This window comes from Netta rufina, assembly GCF_964035555.1.
Source record: "Netta rufina genome assembly, chromosome: 1".
NCBI classification, from domain to species: Eukaryota; Metazoa; Chordata; class Aves; order Anseriformes; family Anatidae; genus Netta; species Netta rufina.
The window spans coordinates 66678055-66697941 of record NC_140123.1 but is presented as its reverse complement, the minus strand read 5'-3'; the positions used below and the strand labels follow the sequence as shown (position 1 = coordinate 66697941).

General features: G+C 36.5%; 1 protein-coding gene across 1 annotated transcript; it reads left to right on the top strand.

Moving 5' to 3' along the window:
* Nucleotides 1-322: 322 nt before the first annotated feature.
* Nucleotides 323-19126, top strand: IL18R1 (interleukin 18 receptor 1; the record flags this gene model as incomplete). The annotated part of the gene is made up of 10 exons (XM_084305837.1): nt 323-371; nt 1425-1662; nt 9266-9443; nt 10700-10853; nt 11417-11479; nt 13697-13853; nt 14030-14163; nt 15626-15787; nt 17038-17196; nt 18726-19126. The coding sequence occupies 10 exons, from the start codon at nt 323-325 to the stop codon at nt 19124-19126; spliced, it is 1695 nt and encodes a 564-aa protein (XP_084161963.1).
* Between the last annotated feature and the right edge of the window lie 761 nt (nt 19127-19887).

Below are 19887 nucleotides of genomic sequence, written 5' to 3'. Positions count from 1 at the left end.
ACATGTAAAAGGAGGGAGAAGACTGTGCATTGCTTTCTGAATTTGGAATAAGACTTGCCAAAGAAAATATAGATATGTTGCCTGGCACATAAAAACACCTGGTACAATAAAAATGAGTAACTTCCCAGTTGGAAAGCCTTCTTCAGTAACAGGCATTAGTAACACTGCTCTCAGTGCTCAGAGTGGTCTATTTCATTGCACTTGTGATGATCTGTGGATCTGTTTTTCTTAGGCTTTCAGAACCAAGAAGAAATTACCTTATTTATTTATTTATTTATTATTATTTTTTTTTTTCTGTAGAAGTGAGAATTAACTCAAGAAAATGACTCTGCTGATATTTTTAGTAATGTTTATTACTGAATCTGCCACGGGTAAGTATAAATCCTCATTTCAACCATAGAACCTTTAAAATATTTGCCAAATATATGACAGCTTCTTGACAGTTGCTCAGAGTGGTGAAACTTTCATACTTCTCTAAGAACAAAATCTTTAAGGTTTTCCAATTGCAGACCAATTTCTAGACTTGGAAAATTTGGTCCAAAGTAACAAAATTATTAAATAAATAGAACTGAGTTGCTATGTGGAAACACCTGATTATGTTGTATGGGAGCATGGCAATATGGAGAGCCACAACAAGAAAAATAGTGATCATGATTCTTTTTGTGACATTCAGAAGTGTAGTCAGAATGGTTGATAAAGAGAGAGAATCTCTAGGACAAAGAGACTGAAGGCTTATTTTGTTCTTGAATATTTGCACTAGACCATGTTTCCTTTTCTGTATTTTGTATGACTTCCATGTGTAAAGGTACATTTAGAAAAATTATTAAAAAAGCAGACTTTGAGGCTAAATTTTTCACATACAACCTTGTTCCAAGGGAAATTTTCTAAAAATATATGAAGTTTTTAAGAAATCTTATCATGTAACAATTTTGTTTTAATTAAGAAGAAAATATACATGTTAATTCATAGGATCTCTGCTTTTATGGCAGTTGATCTTTTCTGAGGATTAGCCACCTTTGTCAAGTCAATACATTTTCCTTACCCTTTCCATTTGTGACAGCTGCTTTTTTATAAAGTTCTACAGACTGTGCTCTTTGGATTTGTACACTTATGGACCCGCATGAAAGAATCTTAGGGAAATGTCTATTTTTTATCTTTCTATGCCTTCTAATTTTGCTTGGGTAAGGTAGAATGAAAACTTGGACAAGTGAGTTCTCAGACTGAAATAGATTTTGCTGGAACAAATAAATACTGCCAAACTTCTCTGCTAAAAGAAAGTCCTAAGGTATAAAAGACCTGCTACATAGCAAGTCACTTTAAAGTCAGGATAATAACATTTTCTGAAAGAGTATTGAGCCTCTTTTTTCCTTTTTTTTTTTTTTTTCCTTTTTCTTTTTTTTTTTTTTCTTCTTTTCTTTCTGAAGAGAAGCTGTGTCCCCTTCGCACCTCCATTGATGTACTAGAAGGGGAATACTTTTTCCTTTGTTTTCCTGAGTTGATGCTACATCCTGAGACAGAAGGATACACGATAAACTGGTACAAAGAAAATGCTGGAAGGCAGAAGCTGATACAGAAAACACAGAGAATTATTTCCCAAATGAATTTTCTGGAGTTTTGGCCAGCTGAACTCAGTGACTCTGGGAATTACTCTGTCACTCACAGGTGGGTACACAGGAAGTGGATGAACAACATCCTGCCCTTAAAGTTGTCTATAAAGATGGTCTTGGTCTTTGTCTTGTTTGTGGCATTTATGTAAAGGAAGTTCACGCAACTACATTAATTATGGTGTCACTTCCCACATCATTTCACAATAACCACCCAGACAGACATATTTCTACAGGCTGATACAGCCTTTTAAAGGTTCTGTAAACTTTTGATAAAACAGGTAGTATTTCTGCTGTTTCATGGCTGATTCTCTAAGCACAATGAGAAATATGAGCCAGCAGTGTGCCCTGGCACCCAGGAGGGCCAATCGTGTCCTGGGGTGCATCAAGCACGGCATCGCTAGTAGGTCAAGGGAGGTGATTGTCCCGCTCTACTCTGCGCTGGTGCGGCCTCACCTCGAGTACTGTGTGCAGTTCTGGGCACCACAGTATAAAAAGGACATGAAACTGCTGGAAAGTGTCCAGAGGAGGGCTACGAAGATGGTGAAAGGCCTTAAGGGGAAGACGTACGAGGAACGGCTGAGGTCACTGGGCCTGTTCAGCCTGGAGAAGAGGAGGCTGAGGGGAGACCTCATCACAGTCTACAACTTCCTCGTAAGGGGGTGTCGAGAGGCAGGAGACCTTTTCTCCATTAACACTAGTGACAGGACCCGCGGGAACGGGGTTAAGCTGAGGCAGGGGAAATTTAGGCTGGACGTCAGGAGGGGGTTCTTCACAGAGAAGGTGGTTGCACACTGGAACAGGCTCCCCAGGGAAGTGGTCACTGCACCGAGCCTGGCTGAATTTAAGAAGAGATTGGACTGTGCACTTAGTCACATGGTCTGAACTTTTGGGTAGACCTGTGCGGTGTCAAGAGTTGGACTTGATGATCCTTAAGGGTCCCTTCCAACTCAGGATATTCTATGATTCTATGATTCTATGAAATAGGCAACCCTTCTGTCAATGGCCAACTAGAAGGAAGCTTTTGCTTGTCCTCTCAACCAGACCTGTTCTTCCTTACTTTGTTGCGTGGTACTTACTCAGTGAGGCCTGCCAAGTAAATCAAATGTAGTAAGGTAATGGTGACAGAGCTGAACTTTGGTTTCTTTGCACAGCCTGGCATGCTTGGAGCTATTCAAAGAACAAATTAAATCACTGTATTTGAATTCTTACCATCATAGAATTCTTACCATCACGAGGCAGAAACGGAAATAAGACTGGGCTTCAGCTGATGGTCATATTCCTTGTTTGATCATGAGGAATGACAGAAGGACGAAATCAAATTTTTGTTGTATTAAGTTTTTATGACTAACTTGCACAACAACTGTAATTCACGATTTACATTTGAAGTAACAATTCATTTTAAACAATTTTTTTTTTCATATAATGATTTGCGCTGTTCTTGAGGTAATATTTTTAAGGTTCTTACCTGGTTCATAAAGGTTATTGGCTGTTATAGGGCATCATATACTGTAAAATGCTATCCACACTTCTCCACCAACATTGCATAAACAATTTTGATAGTATATAGTTTTAAGTTAGGCTTCAATTGCTAATCTGTTAACTAGTTAATGTTCAAGTTAGAAGCTGAAAACCTCATGTTATATTTTTCCATGTATCATTATTGTTGTATTGATTTTATTTTAAAAAGAAATGAGTCACCGTATTTGAAAAGCTGAATGCTATAAAAGAAAGGCCTACAGGTAGAGCAAAGACACACATGAATATTTCTTTTGGTTGCATGTGATTTCTTATTAATGGCAGGTCAGTCTTTCTCCAGTTAGTAAATAAAGCTTGAGAAAAAAATTCCTAAGGTATGTTGAATGTGATATTAACAGAATTGGCCTTAGGGGTGATGACCGTGGTAGTATGGCCACTTTGTTCTGCAATGTAGTACAGATTTAGCATATTATTAGGTACAGATATCTGTCTAAATTAGCAGAAGTGAAGCCAGTTGCCTAGCTGTGGTACTTCGGGGTTAGACAATACCTGATATAGGCTTGTGGGTTGTCATGGACCTATACTTTTCATATCAAGTCTGAACTTGACTTTAAAGCTTTATTGCTTTATTGATGACCTTGAGCAGTCATCCATATACTGACTTCACTAAATATGGTGATAAAAAGTTATTAAATTTAAAAACTCACTCTACTGCCATAAATAACAGGATAAATAACAGGATAAAATGCACACTCTGGCATGGAGCAAGGAACATATCTGAATCACCTGCAAAAGAAGGTTGCCATAACAAGTCTTAAAAAAAGGCACAACAGAGGAAAGTTGTGATAACCCTTAATTCACAATACTTGTGATTTTGTGATTTTTTTGAGAATTTGGAATAATGGTAGTAAATATACAGTGAATTACAAGGACTATATAAAACTAATATGATAAAAATATAAACTCAATATTGAGGGAAAAAGTCTTTTATTTAGAAGAAAGAGATGAGGGAAAAAGATCCCAAGTAAAATTATTAGGATGAAGTTTCTTAAAATGATTAGTTGTTAGAAAACACAAAAATGTCTGATCCTTTGTGAAATGTTTTGATTTGCTGATTTGTCAAAGCAAGAAACAGAAGAAAAAGTTTTTGATTTTATCAAAGTATTTGTATGCAATTAAGAGTTTTGATTTTCAGTTATGAAACTCTATTTTCATTTTCTAAGATGCTATATTATGATACTATCTTATAAAAATGTGTTTTGAAAAAAGGGACTTTTATTAAGATAAAAGTTTCTGAAATAAAATATTTCAACCAGCATGAAACAATATATATTTATTTATTTAGAATATCTTTCTGTTAGACATATATGGATATCTGGATATCTTTTTTTTTTTTTATTTTTTTTTTCCTTAGGATCAGAATGCAGAATGAAGGTCATTGAAATAATACCCATAAGTGGTTTTTTGTTTGTTTGTTTGTTTGTTTGTTTTTCTTGGGATTTTCATGGGATCTTGGGATTATTTTATCTGATGATTCCCACTGTTGGCAAACATATTAAAGGTGTTACATTTCAGAAAATATAGAAGGTTATTTTCAAAATCAGTTTCCTGCAGTGAAGGAGGACTTTTATTAGTCTCTATGGAGAGGAAAATATTGTGGAATAATGAATTGGTTTAAGACTTAGTAAGACTGACAGAACGGAGTTTGTTTTGTTTCAGAGCATTTATAATAGCCTTTTGTTTTAAAGTAGACATTCTAAGATAGTTTTGTTTATATATTTTACATGTATTTTAAAGTATTTAATTTATATATGATAATTTGTAAACAATATAGGAAAATATTTTTTTTAGCTGCTTAGGCAGTTTTAGTGAACAAAGTGTCAATCTAATTTACTGCAGATTTTCAGGAAGTGTATGACAACATAGCACTGACAGATTTTGCAAACTATTTTTTCCTGCTATGTTGCAACTGACAATGTGCAACAAGAAAGAGGTGAAAATGATGCAACAGTATGGTATATAGTATATATACTATATAGTATATAGTATATAGTATATATAGTATATATATACTATATACTACATATACTATATATATAGTATATATATACATATATGTAGTATAGTATATACTACATATATGTATATATATACTATATATACTATATACAGTATACACTATATATATACTATATATATAGTATATATACATATACTATATACTGTATATAGTATATATATAGTATATATATAGTATATAGTATATAGTATATGTATAGTGTATTATTCACTTATTTTTATTTTTGACTTAAAGAAGAATAAGATTTTTTCCAGTTAAAGTGTTTTGCTGAGACATAGCATATATAGCCAAAGATGCATATGTTGATGTGTTTTCACATTTCTTAGTAGAGTAGTGTTCAGCCATTATTTCAGAATTAATAGACTTCACTTGAAAGCCTGAGTGTGTGCATGTTCATCAAAAAAATCTTTAAAATGAAGGATTTCATATGTATTTGGTGTGGGAGTGGTAAGAAGAAAATCTGTGTCACACATATTTGGTAGGATTTCTAATTTATATGGGTTTTCATAACTTATATCCTGTGGTTGTCCAAAAAAAAAAAAAAAAAAAAGAACACAAACCAAAACAACCAACCAAAAAAAAGCAGGTCATCTTGCTGCTCTATACTTATGAACTTGAAAATCTTGCTACTCTGTATTTATGAATTTGAAATAGAGAGAACAACAATATTGTGCACTGGAAGGCTGATTGTCACTTTCTTGATGTAGATAGAAATACAGTACTGGGTTTGTGCAGTGAAATAACTAAAGGATGACAAAATTGGATATGCATGCAGTCTTTATGGCAAACTCAGATTATATTCTCTAAGGGCTTTCACTTCCTTGTATTCCCTCTTGGGTCAATCTATTTTTTGTTGTTCCTTCTTGGTGGGTTTTATGAGTGAAGCTGAAAGGCTGTTAAGCCAGCAGCCAGTTTTATAGCCCCAAAAGTATCACTAAAGAATTGCAGCAAGTGAAGACCGAGACAGGAATATAACAGCTCAGACACTAGCAGTTTAAGCAATACAATTAATTTATTTTTATTTTTATTTTTTGGTGGTGTAGAAAATCATGTATATTGCAGACAAATAGAAATTATATAAGCCAAATTAATCCTAGTTTTGCATAGGTATGTTTTTGTCACCTTCCAGAGTGTTGGTCCTTGCCGGAGTTTGTCTTGTCAGCTAGAATATCGTGATCCACTTTGTCTGAAATCCTCATTTTTTTGAAGTGATTTCCCTAAAATAATGACGGAAAAAATCCTCTATGGAGTGATGGTGCTGAGGAGAGCATGTGGTTTTATTGATCATTTTCTTCCATTTTCTGAATCTAGGTACTAAACTTATATTTATTTTATGGCCAGACCCATAATTGCATCTCCAGCAGTATTCAGATACAAGTGTAATATCTAAAAGAGCACACAGACTTGGTGAAATTCATTGGAACTAATATTTATGACTACACCTTAGCTATTTACCTTAGGTGCCTTTAATGTCATGGAGAGAGAGAAGTCTCTCTGGGGCACAGATTATCTTGTCCTAAAAAACACTTGTGAAATAGGTCATGTAAACTGCACTCTGAGAGGTTACCGAGTGTCATCCCGCTGCTGACTGTGGTGTGTAGGTCTGGTTTAAATGTGTAAATGTGATGTTGAAGAACAGATGAGAAGGACTCCACCTACTGTGAATATAACTCTGATGGAAATGTTCTGATAAGGCTTTTCCTGTTTATGACACTGCAGTTAACTGATTAAGAAACCAAACCTTGTTTAGATTTAGATAGTCAATTGCAACTATGAATAATGAATACCATGAGTAAGGAGAAAAATCTGCAGGCTGAAAAAGGACTGCAATGTGAAGAGGGTGAGCAAAGCAATTCTGTTTTGGGGAGTTGGTAAGGGAAAAAAAAATGAAATCTCAAGCTAAATTCATCATATAAGTGATGTTGTAATGGTTCTTCTGACTCTTTTAACAGTAAAAGGTATATCACACTAGAAGGGTATGAAAGCTGATACACTTGTCAGACTTGTTTCTCCATTTCAACCTCTTTGTCCCTTAGCCATTTTCAGTGAAATAGTTCTTTGCTTGTTTCAGTTCTCCTGGGAGCAATTCCTTTTTCTTTTCGTGGAGGCAGGAAGATTCAAACATATTTATGAAGACATGTCTGACACCAGAAGGAAGTGTTCAGTGATTACTACTTTTGCTTTGTCAGACCCTGTTTGTTTAGTAAAAATGAGAGCTGAGCTTTAGGCATTAATTGTAAAACCTCACCCATTAATTTACAGGCAGAAAAAAAACTTTCTCTTAAGCCCTAACTTTGCCAAAGTGAGACTAACTTCACCAAAGTTAAGCCCTTCAGGTTCTTTTCCCTTTGTAGCCATGTATTTGGACATATCCAGCAATGAAATAACTCACAGCTATAATCTGAGTCATTAGGGAAATATGTGGATAGAATATATTAGATACCTGAATGATCACATTCAGCTTCTAGATAGTCAGAAGAGGCATTTTTGGAACATATTCACCTGACTTTTTATAGATATGGGATATGATGAACATGCTCTAGAAGAAAGAGTTCATGGCTTTTCCATCAACCTGGGGTAGCCATTAAACCGTAGACCTCTGATCAGTAGAGAATGAGAGAAAAAGAGATTAATTCCTTCCAACATGACTTCTTGGGCAGACATAGAATCATGGAACACATTGGGTTGGAAGGGTTCTTAAAGATCATCCAGTTTCCATACCCTGACGTAGGGATGCTGCCCACTTGGGCCTCATCCAGCCTGGCCTTGAACACCTCCAGGGATGGGGCATCCACAGCTTCTCTGGACAATCTGCCAGTGCCTCACCACCCTCTGAATGAAGAATTTCCTCCTAACATCTGATCTAAATCTCCTCTTTTAGTTTAAAGCCATTCCCCCTCATCTTGTCATTGTCTGCCCAAGAAAGAAGTTGCTCTCCACCTTTTTTATAACCCACCTTTAAGCATTGAAAAGCCACAACGAGGTCACTCCTGAACCTTCTCTTCTTCAGGCTGAACATCCCCAGCTCTCTCAGCCTTTCTTCACAGGAGAGGTGCTCCAGCCCTCTGATCAACTTTGTGGCCCTCCTCTGGACCTGTTCTAACAGGTCCACATCCTTCTTGTGCTGGGGGCCCCATACCTGGATGCGGTACTCCAAGTGGAGCATCACATGGGCAGAGCAGAGGGGCACAATCACCTCCCTCACCCTGCTGGCCACTTCTCTGGTGATGCATCCCAGGACACAATTGGCCTTCTGGGCTGCAAGTGCACCCTGCCAACTCACGTCGAGCTTTTTGTCCATCAGAACCTCCAAGTCTTTCTCTGCAGGGCTGCTCTCAATGAGTTCTTCTCCCAGTCTGTACTCATATCTGGGATTGCCCCAAACCAGGTGCAGCACCTTGCACTTTAACTTGTTGAACCTCATTTGGTTCATGTGGGCCCAGTTCTAAGGCTTGTCCAGGTCCCTTTGGATGGCATCCCTTCCTTCTGTTGTATCAACTGCACCACTCATCTTAGTGTCAACTTTAAATCCAGAAGTATCATGCTTGAATCCAGAAGTGATTAAATAATTCATGAGAATTGCATAGTTTGGAAATATTTCCAAAATATTGGTAATTATCTACGCAGCATCAAACAATGAAAAATGTGACTTTTTGAACAATAACACAGTAGCCTGTTTTATTTTTTATGTTTAAAATATATATTTCTTAGTTACTGCTTTAAACCTTAGCATAAGAGATTAAACCTGCCAGATCACATGCTGATTTAAGCTACTAAAACTCTTTTGTTCTCACTTGTAACTATATATCATGCCACAGATAGTTAAATTTTTATTCTGGTAGATATGGAATATATTGTCATATTTCATAGGTATAATTTTATTGTCAAGTGTTTTGTGATGATTTAGTTTGGATAACCTATTTCATTGTGAGAAATAATGCATTTGGAATTGGAAAAGCAGTGAAGGGGAATGTAAATAATCAGTTCATTACTGATGTATTTTTTACCTAACAGATGTATTAAAGAACTTGTTTTTGTTTTGCTATGAGCTATATTCCTTTAAAAAGCTCCTAACACTGATTTCACAAATGTTTTTTCATAGCAATGGAAGACAAAATTTCACAATTCAGAAGTGGACCTTGAATGTGCTTGAAAGGAATAAAAGCAGCTGTTTCAACAAAAATCATTTGACAACCGAAATTCAAAATGCTGGAACAGGTCATTCACTGAAATGCAGTGATTTGTCTGTCAATGAAAATGACAGTGTAACATGGTACAAGGTAATCGCTCAAATCGTTGGCTGTAGATCAAAAACATCTGCAGGAAAAATTAATTATGAAGATTTTTAGAAACATTTACAAGTCTTATAACGCTTTAATTTCTCATGGTTTTGGTGAAAAAAAGCCTTTAGACAGATACAGAGAATAAAGTTTCTATGTGCTTTCAGATTTGTTAGAAAAATGAACCAGCAATCAGAAATTACTGTTAGTTTGGAATGGTAATAGATCTGATGTGCACATTTGTTGGCTGATTTAGCTACTTTGTTAATGTATGTATTATTCCGACATTAAATTAAGTGCCAAGATATTTCTTTTACAGTTGGCTTGTGCTTGTAAAGTAATTGAAAAACTTTTACATTTTGCCATTTCTGAACATTTTTTCCAAAATGTAGCAGATCTAGTTCAGTTTAGGCAAATCATTGGTCTTCTCTGGACCAGTCTTTGCCCGGGCATAGACAATAGCTGTATAAGCTTTTGTAACTGTTGAGTGTTGGTGTGCTCAGCCATTGGAACCCTGACTAGGTTTCTTCCACCCTGTCCCTACTCACCACCTTGAGCAGTGCTCCTTATTCCTCTCCGTGTGCCCTGCTTGGAGTAACACCATTCCTTCATGTACATGTTGAATCAACTTCAGGAAAGGATTTTGGTGTCTTAAGTGCTGGCATCTGTGTTCTGCCTGACACAACCCTCCTTCCTTGTCCTTGAGAGGGCAGGACCATTGATGGATATGTTTTTCTCAGTAAAGGGGTGTGCTTTGGACTGACCTTGCTCATGGCTGACTATATCGATGCCTAATATTTTTATGACTAATATTGTATGAGACAGGTGAAGCAGCCATCCTTAGAGTTAAATATCCTTGGGTGAAATTTTTGAAAGCTTTCATATTACCCTTGAAGCTGAGATAAAAGAGGGATGATAACACATCTTTTTGTACAAGAGCCTGGTAACAAACGTATGCATCCAGGAAATGTTAATTCCCTGATTCCACCAGTGACCATTTCCCTTCTTAATCTAAGGTAATTCAGACCAGAACCATATTATAGTGCTCTCTACTTTTAATGGGTTGAATATTCAGAGATTGTGTTTAAATGACTCTGACTAAACACTGGGCCTCACGTCCTTTGGGTCAGGTAAATGGCGTTGAGAAAATAAAAGAGTGATGGTGACGATTTATTTCAAAAAATAAAGTTTGTCTTTTTTAAGGTTTTGAATATATCTTTGCTACAGAATAATATTTTCTGCATTTATTGATGTAGGACTGTAAGAACTATGAAAATGAAACAGAACGGGAACTGGATTTTAAAACCTTAACAGTTCAGCACTCTGGTATATATACCTGTAAAATTTTGATCAGTCATAATGGAAGGATATACCACAGCACAAATACAATTAAGCTGGTAGTAGAAGAGGGTAAGAAAACTTTCTGAAAACTTCGAAGCATGCTTTTGGTTCTCCTTACTATGGAAAAAATTCCCTGTTAAACTTATTTGTTTATGGATATGGTTCATTATCCCCTAATTATAGTTATTTGATCAATAAATAAATATATAAAGGTGATCAGATCTGGAAATCTGATCTATTTTGCAATAATTTAAAAATAAAAACCAGAAGTTTACATTACTTATTACCAGTTTGGAAAAATGTATTTAGTATGTCTTCCCTGAAGTTGTAATTTTTTCAAAATTCTTTGCTGTAAGTCAGACAAACTTACTAAGAGTTTTGTGAGAGAGCCTTTCCAACCATTGCAAACTTTATATTGTACATGTATGCAAGTGAAAAAAAAAAATCAACAGGACATACTGCTTTTTAAACTGCTTGGTAATGACAGGTCCAGATAACAGGTCAAGATATTTCTCCTTGAATCAAATGGAATCTATATGGTTTGTTTTAGAAATAATGCAAATGTCATTTTTACTGTGGTAGAACCTAAGAAAGCTGTTACTTCAATATCAGTAATTATTATTTTTTTTTAGATGCACCAGAGGCTGTAACTTTGGAGATAGTTGGACGCGATGAAGAAATTGAAACAGAAATAGGTATCAGATTAGTTCAAGAACTAATTATTTTAGCTGCATCATATATAAGATTTTGTTCAGATCTCTTTATACTTGATTGTTTGGTTAAGTCTGATTGAACTAATTGTCTGTGTACCATTCTGGATGTGATCTATCTTCACATATGGTTACATTTTGCTTAGTGGATTTCATGATTGATATACATTAAATTCACCCTTACAGAGGCCGAAGATTAGGTTGTTGTTATGACCAGCAAGAGAAAGTGACAGTGATGATAAACCACGACTTCCCTTTTTAGACGGCAAACCCCACAGAATGATGTGTGAAATATATCTGGTTTGTCCAGTGAGCAACAATAAGTAATCTCTTTAATATTTGATGCAGTCAAGGACATCATTCTGCAGAGAAATGAGAAACGTGAAAGATGACAGTCCTGGCAATGCAAGCATGCGGATCTGTTACTGTTTCAAAGAATTTGTCGTATTGTCAAAAGCCAAAAAATTGACTGTCCTCTTATCTGGGAAAAGGTCTGTAGGCTTTACACAGTGTTGGAAACTATCCAAGATTTTGACCACAAAGCATCTAAGAGGCTGTATGTAATTCTTAAGAATATAACTTCACCTGTATTTTTGCTCTCCTGTGTCTGAGGGATTCTCCAATTTGATTACTTAGTCTTCGCACATTTCTGCAAACACATATTCACCACCTCTGTGGCTCATATGTGTATCTCATCTGCTCAGCTAAGACACCAGATGTTGGCTTACTTTCCACCCCACAAAGAGCAGCTGGTAGGTCCTTTTTTCTAATGCCAGCACCCCAATCCTATATCGCCTTATGTCTCCCAGTCTCCCAGAGCACTGTTCCTACACAGTTCTTATCACTTACTCTGCTCATCTGAACCCTTACATGGAAACGTGGTTCAGCATCAAATGATTATGAACCATAAGTCTTCTACATTTTATATGCTTTGATCAGATTTTTTGATAAGATCATTGAACTACCTGATGGTGCCCTATAGGATCTCCTTGGGGAAAAAAAAAAACAACAACAAAACAAAACAAAACAACAACAACAACAAAAAACCACAAAACAAAACAACAAAAAAAAACTTTTGTAGCTGTTGTGCACAGTGAAAAGGCTAGAGTTGTAAGGTAGATAATAATATTCTTTTAGGTCTATGTTTCAATCTGTGCAAATGTGATTTGGATTTGTAAGGTCTAAATCTAAGGGTGCCACATTTTCATCTTGATCTAGCTTTAAAGATTCTTAAGCAGTTTCACTGGAAGCATCCACTCTGTTAAATCTTGAGAAGTCTGTTTATAATGTATGTTCTCAAAGTATTCCTGGACATGCTGACTTACTGGAAAGCATCTGTGCATAGTGTCCTGAACAAGAATTAGTGTGCGGCTTTTGTGGTTTACTGAAATGTGTTCTGGATGTGTTCCCTGGAAATGGTGCTGGCATAACCTAGAAATGGTGATGCAATGTTGTAGCTAACCTCAGGACAAGCTTTCCATGACAATGTTTAAATTCAAATGCCTTGCAGATCATCAGATTTTACACTCCACAGATCCAGATCTTTCCTTTTATTTTCCCATGTGCACTGTTGTCTTTTTACTTTTGCTCTTTTTTATAATTAACCAGAATCTAAGGCGTTGTTCCTTTACACTTCCAAATAGTGTTTTGGAGTGGTACAGAGCAGCTATACAGAGCATAAATAAAAAATATTATTTATGCATTCAGGATTATGCTGATTTCCAGGTGTGGTGCTGGGAAGAGAATTTCTCTGTGAGAGGTCAGCACGGGTGCTAGCAGATTTTGTTACTTCTTACGTTGTAGTATACAGTTTAGCTATCATCATCAATCATTCCCCTTACTAGTTACTTATTTTATATGTCCTTGGGGCACTGGTGTTGGTGGTACGCTCCTGTTTTCTGCCTGCAGCACACAGTTTTGTTCTCTGAAGTCTGAAATGCTTTGGCCTATTTAAACTTTTCTGGCTGTTACAGTTAATCTGAGATAAAAGAGTGGATGACTCTCCCTCTACAGTGAAGTGCAACAGAGCCCTGTGCTTGGTTGCCAAAGCCACTGCCATCATGGCACACGTATGAAAGGGGCTACTAAGCCCATAAGGAAACCTTTCTGCTTGGATATGAGACCTGGAAAGCTGACATTTTATTGCACTGTGAACATGAATGTCACTTTTGACTACATCTTCTTATGTTATGCTTTGTGTAGGTAAAGAAGAGATACTCAATTGCACAGGTTTCTTGGGTTATGATATGCAAGAAGATGCCAGCCTCTACTGGTTGATTAATGAAACATTTCCAGAAAAATGCTCAGATATCCCCAAGAATGACCCTTTGATATGTGAAGAAGAACTCAAAAAATTACAGTAGGTTTCCAGAAAATACTGAACTTCTGATGTATGTGATCAATTCCTATATTTTGTGCACTGCAAACTCATTAAAATGTCTGAGGTTCTTCTACATACTTTTCCTCAAAATCTGCCTCTCAACTTATTGTAGATTTCTATGCAGGTAGTGTTGCTAACACCATTCCTCCTTGCAGTTTGGGAAACAAGTTTTATGTCACAAGGCTACTACAGATTAAAAAAGTAAGAGATGAGGACTTGCATCACAATTTCACCTGTAAGCTTCAAGCTGATGAAGCAACGAAAATAAAAATAGTGAAACTGAAGAAAGGTACAGTATTATCTATGAACCATACTTCTCGTTTTTAATTACTAATCATGCCAGCCTCTCAACAGAGGAAGCAGGGTACTGATCCAGATATGGGTGTGTGCTGGTAAAGACCCTGGTTCTTCTGGGGTTTGATTTAACAAGCTCTTTGGGTGATTCCTTATGCTCTGAGATGGGGCAGTGGGGATTGCTTCTCCTTCTGCTACATCAGCCCTAACTGTGCGAGGGCTCCACAGTTAAACCGATGATGGTGTGGATACAGATGGGGGAGGCTGAGCTAAGCTCTGTCTGACAGATCCCTTTGCAGCAGTTTGTTAGATTCCATAATAAAACATCCCCTGTCATCTCCAGCACATCACATTGGTGGGATCATCAGGGTTGACTACGTAAACCTCAGTGCAACCCAGAGTCTGTTATTTGGGCCACTTTGCTTATTAAGCAGCTCTTTTTTTTTTTTTTTTTTTTTTTTCTTCTTTCCTTCATTCATGGAAAAGGTAGTCTTTGATATTCCTGTTAATGTCTCACACATTCTGGTTGATAATTTCTCAGAAGGATACAGTCGGGGACTCTATCTTTCTAGCTTAGGAAAGTTGAGCTCTACTTTGAACTTGTAGTCCATACAGCTTGGAGATTCATGGCAAATGGGCATACTCTGCTTGTTTTCCATCTCTCTCTCTCTTAGACCTTTTCAAAGTTTATTGAGAAGAAATATTTAATTCTGTATGTGTGAAAGTAGACTAGTCGATCTTAAAAGATGTAGTATATAATAAAACAAATGAAATACAGACTACAATGAGCATGACATGATGTCTTCACAAAGGACTTCACAAAGATTTAATACTTAAAAACCTGTATTTGGAATTGAAAAGGGGAGGATAATAGAACAAACCAATTTAAAATAAAATAAAATAAAATAAAATAAAATAAAATAAAATAAAATAAAATAAAATAAAATAAAATAAAATAAAATAAATCTTTTAAAAAGCCTGAAAGAGAATAGAGACAGACACAAAAGAAGATCTTGGGCAAAGAGATTAAATGTGTCATTAAGGGCTGTTATGGATGGGCTGAGAGAAGGGTAAAGAATAACACAAAATGATAGAGATCCTGAAGAGAACTCATCATAAAAGTGGTTGTATATTCCAGTATATTCCTCCGGTCTGGGATGCCATACATCTTTGAGGACTTGTAGTCTCAGTACTGATTCCACATACATCTCATTTATGTATGTGCAGAATGTGTGCAGACATGCAAGATCTCCACTTTTTAGAGTAATCTATGTTCTGTAGTTTTTCTCCATCTCAGGATGAATGGGATGCATGTGTACTTGAGATACTGGCAGGAGAGAATTCACACAAACATTTTAGTTTGGGTAATTTTAAGATGCCATGAGAATTTACTAAATGAATCTTGTCCTATAATACTCTTTGTTAAGGCCTTAATTTCCTGGGATTCTCTTTTACAGAAAACACCCGAGATCTGCCAGTACACCTATTTACAACTGGAATGATTCTTGCTGTACTACTTCCATGTGTTTTAATAGCCATGATAGTTGTCTGTGTGATGTTCAGAGTAGACTTAGTTCTACTTTACAGGAACATATGCAGAAGAGATGACACTGCTGGAGGTATGACTTAGCTAATGCTGACATTGAAAGAGAGTGCTGATTAAAAAGTAGCTTCTGGTAAGCTCTAAAAAACAATCATCATAGAGGAAGGGGCAAAATAAGTCCAGGAGTTTTGTAAGTTGAAACAGCGAGGAATATGTGAAAGGGAACTTGATTGTCAAGTTAGTGTGTTATCCACCTTGGGGTAATAAAGCGGATGAACACAGTCAGGAAGTTGCCTCTGGAACAGACAGTAGAAGGAACACATTTGGCTGCTGATCCAGCATGCTTTATTGTGCAATGTTCTTTATCACAGAAGCTGAAGAATTGTTGGCAAAGATATGGAAGTATATAGGTAATCTATCTTCAGGGAGGATGAACACCCTGGAACTGACAGCCCATTTTTAGTTTCTGTTTCCAAATTTGTTTTCACCTCACTGATGTCTTTCTGCTTGAGGTTAAAATGCTTCCTTGTCTGTAGAGGTCATTGCAGTGTTTATAGGTTTGTCACTAAATGCACTTAAAGAGAGTACACTGCCAGTGTTTTACCAAGCAACTTTGCTGGGACCTTGACTTAAGGAGCAAGCCTGACAATTACCTAACTCTGGTTATAATTTTCACTCTGTGACTGTGTTTCTGAGAATTGCAGTTTGCTGTCTATATGTACCTAATTTCCTTAGACCTCCTCAGTCTCTAAATCTGCTTGAATATACCTTGAATGAGCTGCAGTGGTTGGAGTTTTCTCAGTAATGGGTGAATGTCATTTATGCCTGCCAGGGTTATTTATTTTTCCATTCATGCTAGGGAAGAAGCATAGTTTATGATTCAAAACCATGTGTGCTATTGCATCAATCCAGACAGTTTTATTGCAAGTTTCAATTAAAGATTGCTTAATGTGGTAAGCCTGGTTTCTAAATTGGTCTTACTTGGATTTTATGTTTATAATTTACTGGCCAATATATGACCAGACACAGTATATTCTTATAACTCTAAGTGATTAAAATAATAAACTAGCTTATTTTTTCAGTACCTGTTCTACAGAACTACTTGGTAGCATTAGATGAAAGATAAAATCATTGTGAAAATGGGCAATAGGACTTGTATAACTTTCTTATCAAGTTGCAGACATGTTGAGCATACTAGTCTGTAATAAGGAAGATGTTTCTGGATGCTTTGATACTGAGACAATAATTTTGTAAGCCAGAATGGTGGATCAGATACTGTATTTCTAACGGTTGCCAATAAGACAAAAATTGGTGATTTCTTTCCAGATGGAAAAGAATATGATGCTTTTGTGTCTTATCTGAAAGACTGTGCTTCTACTAGTGAAGAAGAGAGAGAATTTGCTTTGAAGATATTACCGATGATACTAGAAGAAAACTTTGGGTACAAGTTATGTATATTTGAGAGAGATGTCTCTCCTGGAGGAGGTAAGTGTATTGAACATTTTTGTCATTAAATAGACATATCCTTTTCATGAATATGTAAAAGTCTGCAACGAGAAAGAAATCTGACAGAAGTTCTATGCATTGAAATGGTACATTTTCATTTTATCTAGGCTGCGTTTGCATGCAAAGGCAGCATAAATACATTTTATACATTTTATATATTTTTATGAATTCATATATACATGTATACATACCTTTAATTACACAATCAAAATAATGTGAAAAAGCAATCATGGAGAAAGTTAGGGTGAGAACACAGAGAATATAATGTGCTTTATGGTAATAGCACTCTTGCTCTGCTTTTGCTGAGGGCAGGCATCTGTGTGTGAACTCATGCTTACTGCACTGAGCAGTTAATGGTTCTGTTACTCAGATCCTCAGATAACTTGCATTTTTGTCTGTATCTTCAGTCTGGCAGTTGATAGCATGTTGTGAATGCGCTGGGAGCCATAGGGGTAAGAAAATATGAGAAAATGCCATGAGAACATGGCATTTTTTTTCCTTATATTACTAATGGCCTTTTACAGGTGCTTAAAAAGAAAAAAAAAAAAAAAAAAGATACTGGGGGATTCCATTTAGTTTGAAGGCCTATTTGGAGAATTGGATTTTCTTGTTAAAAACACAGAACAATAAGCTTAGTCACCCTCCTTCCTACAGCAGGATCTTCTCTTCATGTGTCCTTTCCTGACACATTCTTCTAACCTGAGAGAGATACCACAACTTTCCCAATCCATTTTGAGTATTAAAAAAGGCTTTTCTAAGTGTTCAGTCTGATTCTTCCTTGCAGGAGTTCTAGCTTATTTCCTTTTCTCTGGTTTGATCCACTGTGAGTATGGAAAACAGATTGTTTCCCTCTATTTACAGGAGCCATTGGTATATTGCAATACCCTTTCCAGCCTTCTTCTCCTCTCTGTTTTCTCTGTATTGTGTTACTACTGCAGTTTGCTTTCTCTGTCCCTATAAGGCATGTTTTCTAGACCTGTTGTCTCTGTAGATCTCATTGTCCCATGGTTGTGGAGACAGAGTTGGAACTCATTCTGTCATCACATGATGGTCTTCTCAGCCTTGGATTACTGGCAATAGATTTGGGGATTCAGTGAAATAAAGGAAGGAGTAAATTGAGATTTACTGAATATTCAGGTGGCTGCTGGTGACTTTGTGTGGAATCTCTCTAACGGTATCCATTACGAAAGAACAAAGAGACATCTGGCTGGAAGAAGAATAAATTTTGCTGTCACCTTCAGTCCATGTGACTACTGACAGACAGCTGTCTCAAGTAGCTGGAGACTGTAGGTTTTTATCTGTCCCAGAGAACAAGCTTTGGCCCTGTGAGAATTCATTTTCACAGACTCATGATCTGTAATGCACATTAATGTCTTAAGGGCAGGATGTTTCCTTGCTGTCACTTTATAAGGGGAACATTTTTGGTACATGCGCAATTGTTAAATGAAATCAATTCAATGCCTGTCCTTTCAATTTAGTTTAATAACACATTTATCTTTAATTTGCAGCTGTTGTTGATGATATCCATTCATTCATTGATAAAAGTCGAAGATTAATCATTGTACTGAGCCAAAACTACATTTCTGACACAGCCGTATATGAACTTGAGAGTGGACTACATAAAGCTCTAGTTGAAAGGAAAACTAAGATCATATTAATTGAATATATGCCTATAAGTGACTACAATTTCTTGCCAGAATCCCTGTCTCTTTTACCATCAAAGAGGGTTGTGAAGTGGAAAAAGGATAAATCTCTTCCCACGAATTCCAGGTTTTGGAAGAATCTTCGGTATCTGATGCCAGCGAAACCTACCAAGTCAAACACCAAAGGGCACTGTAACAATCTAGGTCTAGGCTCAGATGGGACTCAACCATGGATTGGGGGCTGTGACTGTAATGCAGTCATATAGCAATTATGGAGATGGAAGATGCTGCAGAAAATTGCCAGTTTTGCTAAATCCAAATAGAAAACACAAACTGTGCTTATTTTTGGGAGATAGTGTTCATAAGAGGCCAATCTGAGATATAAGAAGAGTATAAGAAACGTCACAGTGGCTAAGATGATGTTAATTCCAGTGCTAAATGCTATTCCAGAGACATTTTCCTCAGTAGTCTACACAAGGAGCTGAACTTTGATTCTGCATAAGTCAACACCTGGCACCAAGAACAACACGTAACCTTTTGGTTTCACTTTTTCCTTCTTGTAGAATGATGTTAGTTATACTTGCATACTTCTTGAGACCCCTCAATGAATTTATAAGTATTTACAAAGTATTATGAATTAGATGGTCTCAGTTCTGTGTTTTGATATTTCCTAAGAACCCTGCTTGGGAGCTGATCCAAATGGCTCCTGCCCTAGGGAGCTTGGCATATAGGGTTTAGGCAACATTGAGCATAAAAGTCAAGTGAAAATGAAGACAGGGAAGGATAAAAGGAATCAGACATTTACTCAGGCTAACTGCATTCACTCCTGAGTTGCGTGTGGTATAGACAAGCTAAGTGGCAGTTATTTGGAGGAATGGTAAAGTTTGCTTTCATCCTCTAATTTAACTGAGAATACTGTAAATTGTCATTTTGGCAGAGAAAAGAGAGGAATGGGATAGAGCTAATAATACTTTGTCCATGGACACCAATATCTACGTCATATCCTGAGGTACCTTCAGCTGATAGC